Source organism: Pipra filicauda, unplaced genomic scaffold (genome assembly GCF_003945595.2).
Source record: "Pipra filicauda isolate LSUMZ 115617 unplaced genomic scaffold, ASM394559v2 scaffold93_size3172892_pilon, whole genome shotgun sequence".
NCBI classification, from domain to species: Eukaryota; Metazoa; Chordata; class Aves; order Passeriformes; family Pipridae; genus Pipra; species Pipra filicauda.
In genome coordinates this window covers 1,941,125-1,946,986 of record NW_024105131.1, presented here as the reverse complement: position 1 = coordinate 1,946,986, position 5,862 = coordinate 1,941,125, and the positions used below count along the sequence as shown (strand labels likewise).

The window sequence follows — 5,862 nt, the reverse complement described above, 5'->3', positions numbered from 1 at the left end:
GGCAGAACAATAACCAAACCAATGACTCTCAGGAGTGATGTTGTTTTTCCCACTGCCCCCTACAAGAAAGGCTGATTGACATGCTCCTCACTAAGCCCTGGCCTGTGATAAGTTGAAATTGCAGCCTTATGGTAAGGAAGCATGTCCCCAGACTGAGGTTGCATGCTTTGTAGATACAAAAGTACAGCCATTAGTCCAGCAACACCACAGGCGTAATGTGTATCATATCCCTTGTGTCTGAAGAAAAGATAAAAGCTCTGCAATTGGCAATGTTTGAGGACTAAAATATTTATTATAATAAATTAAAGTGCAAGCATTTATAAAATATTCAATTTGCATATAAATATCACACAGCAGTGTTACTTTCATAGTTCACCTAAAACTTTCTGGTACAGTTTCATAAATATATTTCCTTGAATATTTTTCAACTAATCTATATAAATAAAAGTATTGTATAATTATTACTTTAAAATAAGTTACCATTAAATACAAATGACAAAAAATATTTCTGAATTAGTCTGAAATACCAGCTTTTCAGGCAAAGGTCAGAAGAGGACAACATATTCAAGATAGACTTCCAGGTGAGAGGCTCAAAACTTCCTGGCTACCTTTAACTGCCTACCTTGATCAAAGCTGATCCATAGGTGTCAAATTTCAGCATATAAAAGACAGAAACAGTTGCCTTATTCCTATGGAGATGGGGAGGACAGGAGCGTGCCTTTGAAAATAACTAATGGCCTGTGTTTAAATGGAGCTGCAGTGTCCTGGAGTTTTCATTTTCAAAGAAGGCAGCAATATGCATCCTGTCTCTGCCCACTTAGTTTGCTAGTTTTGACACAAGTGAAAAACATATTGCATCTGGGGGGAATGGGTGTAGTTGCTGTAACAGCTAATCAGTTTGAGTTATTACAAGAGATTTTCAGAGACATCTCTTCAAGCCTGATCTGAAATTTTCTCAGTTTTTCTCCTTGTTCCCTCCCTTCTTTGTGATACCAGTGCAGGCATTTTCCATGTAGTCAAACAGTAAATCCAATTCTCCAATGGCTTTAGTCTTTCCATTTTCTCCCAACTAGAAAAGAGCAGAATGCAAGTCTTAGCAACTCATGATTTCTCAGAAAATTGAAATTAGGATTGTCACAGAAACTGAATCAAGAACTTAACTTTCCTAATTCTCTCACATAGTTCTGTTAGTCATTATGCCATAAGATATAAACAAGCTTGTTCAAATCTAGACTAGCATATACAGTTCCTGCAACATAACTTTTTAAGGTTTAAATTACCATAACATGTGCAGAGTTACCAGGACAAGTGAAGGAGGGTTGGAAGGGGAAATGTTACTAATCCCCTCCTTAATGCCCCTGCAAGCTTCACCTCCTAAATAATCTCCAGAGTTTGTTTCATAGTCAGGTCAGACTTAATCCAACTAAATGATTGGGGTTTGAAACTGCTCTTTTTAAATGTTTGGAAAAAAATGTACCTGTTCCATTTTGTTCTTCATTTGTTCCAGGTTCTTTTCAATGTGCTCTCTGTTTCCTGAGAATTTCTAAAAAAAGGAAACATCCAGACATAAGATTGACAGCTGTACGCAACAATGCGCTTGATTTTTTTTTCTTTTTCACACCTTTCTATCAACTCTGAGTTTCATATCTTTGATCTGAGGTTTCCTTTTGTATCACTGCCTTTTGCCACTGTTTGTAACATTCTGAGATTCAGGAGCAGCAACAAGAGTCAACACTCGCAGGGAAAAAAACCCAGTGTTACTCACACATCTGCTCAGCTCCGAGGTCAGGGATGCCAAGAACTGTGCAACCTCCTCAACATATGGGTACTGATTCTTGACCTCAGTGAGGAGAACATCTTTTACCACAGTCTCCACAACCCTCTTCATCAGGTAGCAGCGGTTGTTTTCCTATGTGTGAAAGCAAGAGATCATGTTAAATCAAAGCAAGAGATCAATGAGTGCGGCAGAGATATGTAAAGAGCAGACTCCTTGAGTAAGGCTTACCTTGATGTTAACATAGAGCTGCTGCCCAATCAATCTGTTATCTGTGTCCTTGTCTGAGGCACTGGCCTGAGAGTAAAAAAAGGAAACATCAGGTGGGGATGGGAACCTTGCCTAAAATTGAATAATAAACCCTAAGGTCTTCATCAGTAATGAAAGTGCAGGTGAAATGAGGGAATGGACACCACAGGCAGTCTGTTACAGGTAGATAAACCTGGATATTGTGTCTGTTTCTCCCTTCAATTGGATGAGATTTAAGGTCAGTATCACTGGAAAATAAATAAGCAAAAGTCTGAATTCATGTCCCCCTCTTAAACATCCGATGTCGTAGTGGTTACGATGACTAAACCAGATGCTGCAGGTGGCCGACCTCACGGTGGCCCACAGTGCTGCTGGGAGGTGCTGCAGCCTTCGATGGTGTACACTGTGGGAGACCCACCCATGGCAAGAGCAGCCAAGAAACCCGCCCAAGCAGAGCACTGTAAGATGCCTGAGCATCTGCCTGGCTGTGACTGGAGTCATGGACAAGCCCAGCTCCAAATGGACTGGGCAAATTGAGAAATTTAATCTCATGTTTCACAATTGTCCCATTTTAGCACCAGCTGCTTGAAGAGAAGGAGCCGTGCTGTTCCAGGGGCTTCCTTTCCTTTGGGGAGCAGGAGCAGGAGGAGGAGAGGCAACAGCTTCCCCTGCCTACACAACCAGCAGGCAACAGACCCACTCCACACACCCAAGCTCTGCCTTAACTGCAAATGCACATTTTTCCTCTGGAGAAAGGCATGGTAAAGAGAGAGCAATGCCAAAGGCTAGAAGCCGGGACAGAAGAGTAAGTCCTCAGATCCCACTATGAAGAATATGTGGGTTACTGTACCATTTTAGCCAAGGTGTAGGTGCGATTCCTAATGTAGGGCTGCTGGAAGTTGATCTTCCTGAGCCTGCAGGCATGATGGGCAGTAGAAGTCCCTTTCAGAGGCAGAGAGCTGGTGAGAAGAAGAGGGAGACAGCAACAGCAACAGAAGAAAACCCATCCTGGGAAGCTCTTGGACAAGGTCTGCAGGTAGGCCATGGCTCACGGTCCAAGATCGTCCGTTCCAGCAGGTTGCAGCTACAGCACTCAGCACTGATGAGAGAGAGCAGCGTTAGCATCAGGGAGAGTGGGCAAGGTAAAGTGAGAGCAGCACGAAGGCTGCAAGCCTTACCTTTGCTGTGATTCTTGATGCACTCTGCAGGAGGTGACTGCACCTTATATAGGGCCATCAACATCTCTCTCAGTTTTTTTTCTTTTTTGGGTACTGGTGGTAAAATAAAAATGACATCAGCAAGTCTCTTACTTTCCAGTATCCTCTTCTGAGAACTACCTAACCACCTCAAAACCCACAAATACAACTTCAAAGGGCATCATAATCCTTAGTTTCCTATAAAACAAACCAAATATTAACGTGGGGCAAAGCAGGGGCTTTTACCAGGGTAGGAATCCTGAATTCTTTTTGCATAAAAATATTTGAGAGCTTTATGAGTTTGCGCCTCCTGTCCCAATTGTAATGCACTTATTTGATTGACAATTTGATAGCAGATAATGTAACTTATCTAAACTTTTGTTCATCTTCTGTGGTAAAAGACTGGTGTTTCTCTGCTGCTGACTGGTGTACACAAGTGGTCAGAGACTGTAAAAGACCCAAAGCACTGACCACCTATGGTTCCTACCCTGCAAATACCCTTTCCCACGCAGCGGCCCACTGGGTCACTAGCTATCTGCCCATCACTGTGAAATCCTCTCTCAGAGATCAGAAACCGTGTAGGACCAACACTGCATTTTTCACATCCCTGATTTCCAAATTCCTGTTTTTTTCAAAAATTATCCATATTCCAGGCTGTAATCATGTGCAATGACCAGAACTGTGGTCATGTCCTTTCTTATCCAGGTGATTTCTATGTTCCTAAGCCTCTTCTGGTAATATTAAGGTAGTTCTGCGCCTTCAGTCTGAAATATTACGCACAGTGTTAAAGAGAAACAGTGCTCTTTTTAGAGAGTAAGTTGCAACCCAGCTGTAGACAGCAGTGCATGAGAACACAGAACTGGTACAAATGCCAGCTCCTGGTTGTATAATACCCACAAGGCACACAGGTGATAAAGAGGAGAAATCAGACCTGGAAAACCAACGCTTCAGCTCTGCCTCTGAGAGTGAACATCTGAGAACTCTGAGAGTGGGCATCCCTGTGGCTGGGCTCGAACCTTTGTGGCTGAGGTTCTCAGGACAAAAGCCATCATCAACCTTACCCCATGGTCTGAAATGCCCAGCTCTTTTCCTTAGGAAGCACTTAAAGGCTAGGTGGCACTAGGTTTATTCTTTAGCCTCCCCTGATACATCTGCAGCAGAAATTCATCTTTCCAGGTCTCAGTCCTGCCTCAGTTTCCCTCGGACACCTGCCACATCAGCTCTGCACAGATCTGTGCCCTTGAAACTGCACCCTCTCACCCTGGAGCCACCATCACCCCCTCCCTTTCTGTGCCCCTCTCTGGTTCCCATTCCCATGACCAACCTCCAACAGCATCCTGACTGCAGCAGGCAGCAGAAAGCAAGTCTGGACCCAGGATGTCAACAGTCTCATTCACACCCAAATGTACCACAAAGCTATTCAAGAACATATTTCTAAACTCTTTTCCAATATGTTTCATTTGGAGGCTAATAGTCCTAGTGGTGGTGCAAGTTAATGAGAAGATGAAATGCTGAGTTATACTTTACTTAGCCAAAAGACAGACATTAAAGACCAAATTGTGAGAAATCCTGACAGATAGGCTGTTTCAAAGGATTGGCCTCCTCTGAAGCGCATTTCCACAAACTCCTCTCCAGGTTTTAAATACAGCCTGATAACCAAAATCTGTTTCTAACTGAGGTTTCTCACACTTCTCCATCAGCTCATCCATCACAACTGAAGTGCCATACCCAGAATAAAATCTGTGAACAGGCATTCAGACCCTCCCTGGTTCAGATTCCCTGTCCTCGTCTTTCTGGCACATGCCACCTCTCCATCCCTTTGGTCACTTACTCTTGTCAGACACAGATCTAGCTTGCCTTATGTCTTCTTGTGGCTCCAATCCCATGGACAGGGTGCATGACCTAGGTAAGTAGGTGCTGTGCCACTCTCATCTCTTCAAACCACTGTGAGGAGCCCTGCTGGTCCCAAGCTTCCCATGCATCCTGATGGACATATAAACAACATCAGGCAGATGAATGAGGACTTAGACATTGAATCTTTCTTCTGCCCTTTTTTATGCAGTCAATGCAGGATGTCTTTTGTCTGTCTTCTCTATTATTTGAAACCATACACTATGACACACCTATTTTCATAGAAAACCTTGTTAGCCTTGATAAAGCTTTCTCCCATCTGTATTGTTAGACATCTCTCTGTCATGTTACTTTTTCATTGTGTCATGATGTCTTCCTTCTGACACTTTAGAAAAGCTTTGTTTCAGTTGTTTAGTTTACCTTGCTACTTCTGTTATCACCTTTATTTTCCACATACTGAGATGCTGAAGTACATATTGTAAGTTCATTAATTCGTGTTCTGCATGAAATTTTTTTTTATGACATTTCTAAAGCCTTTGCATTATTTAACTTTCTGTTAGTGCTTACTGTGCTTACTCTAGTTTACTGTGAGTATGGTCCAATGCAAAAACAAACAGTCAAAACCTTACTGGACACTAATTTTAGCATGCTTATCAGTCCATTCCTGGTCTCTTCTCAACCATCTTCTACCAAATGACTGTTGATCCTGGATGTACCACAGAATTATGGTACAGCCGCAGTCATGGCTGCTGTTATCTCCTGCTACATGTCAAAAGAATTTCTTTGGAAGTG

The 5,862-nt window shown here is 42.7% G+C and overlaps 1 protein-coding gene across 1 annotated transcript; it reads right to left on the bottom strand.

Moving 5' to 3' along the window:
- Window positions 1–550: 550 nt before the first annotated feature.
- Window positions 551–3,238, bottom strand: IL22 (interleukin 22). Its single transcript, XM_027741504.2, has 6 exons — window positions 3,202–3,238; window positions 2,874–3,122; window positions 2,006–2,071; window positions 1,766–1,909; window positions 1,478–1,543; window positions 551–1,069 (listed from the first exon to the last, which is right to left on the bottom strand). The coding sequence occupies exons 2-6, from the start codon at window positions 3,066–3,068 to the stop codon at window positions 956–958; spliced, it is 585 nt and encodes a 194-aa protein (XP_027597305.1). The 5' UTR covers window positions 3,069–3,122; window positions 3,202–3,238; the 3' UTR covers window positions 551–955.
- Between the last annotated feature and the right edge of the window lie 2,624 nt (window positions 3,239–5,862).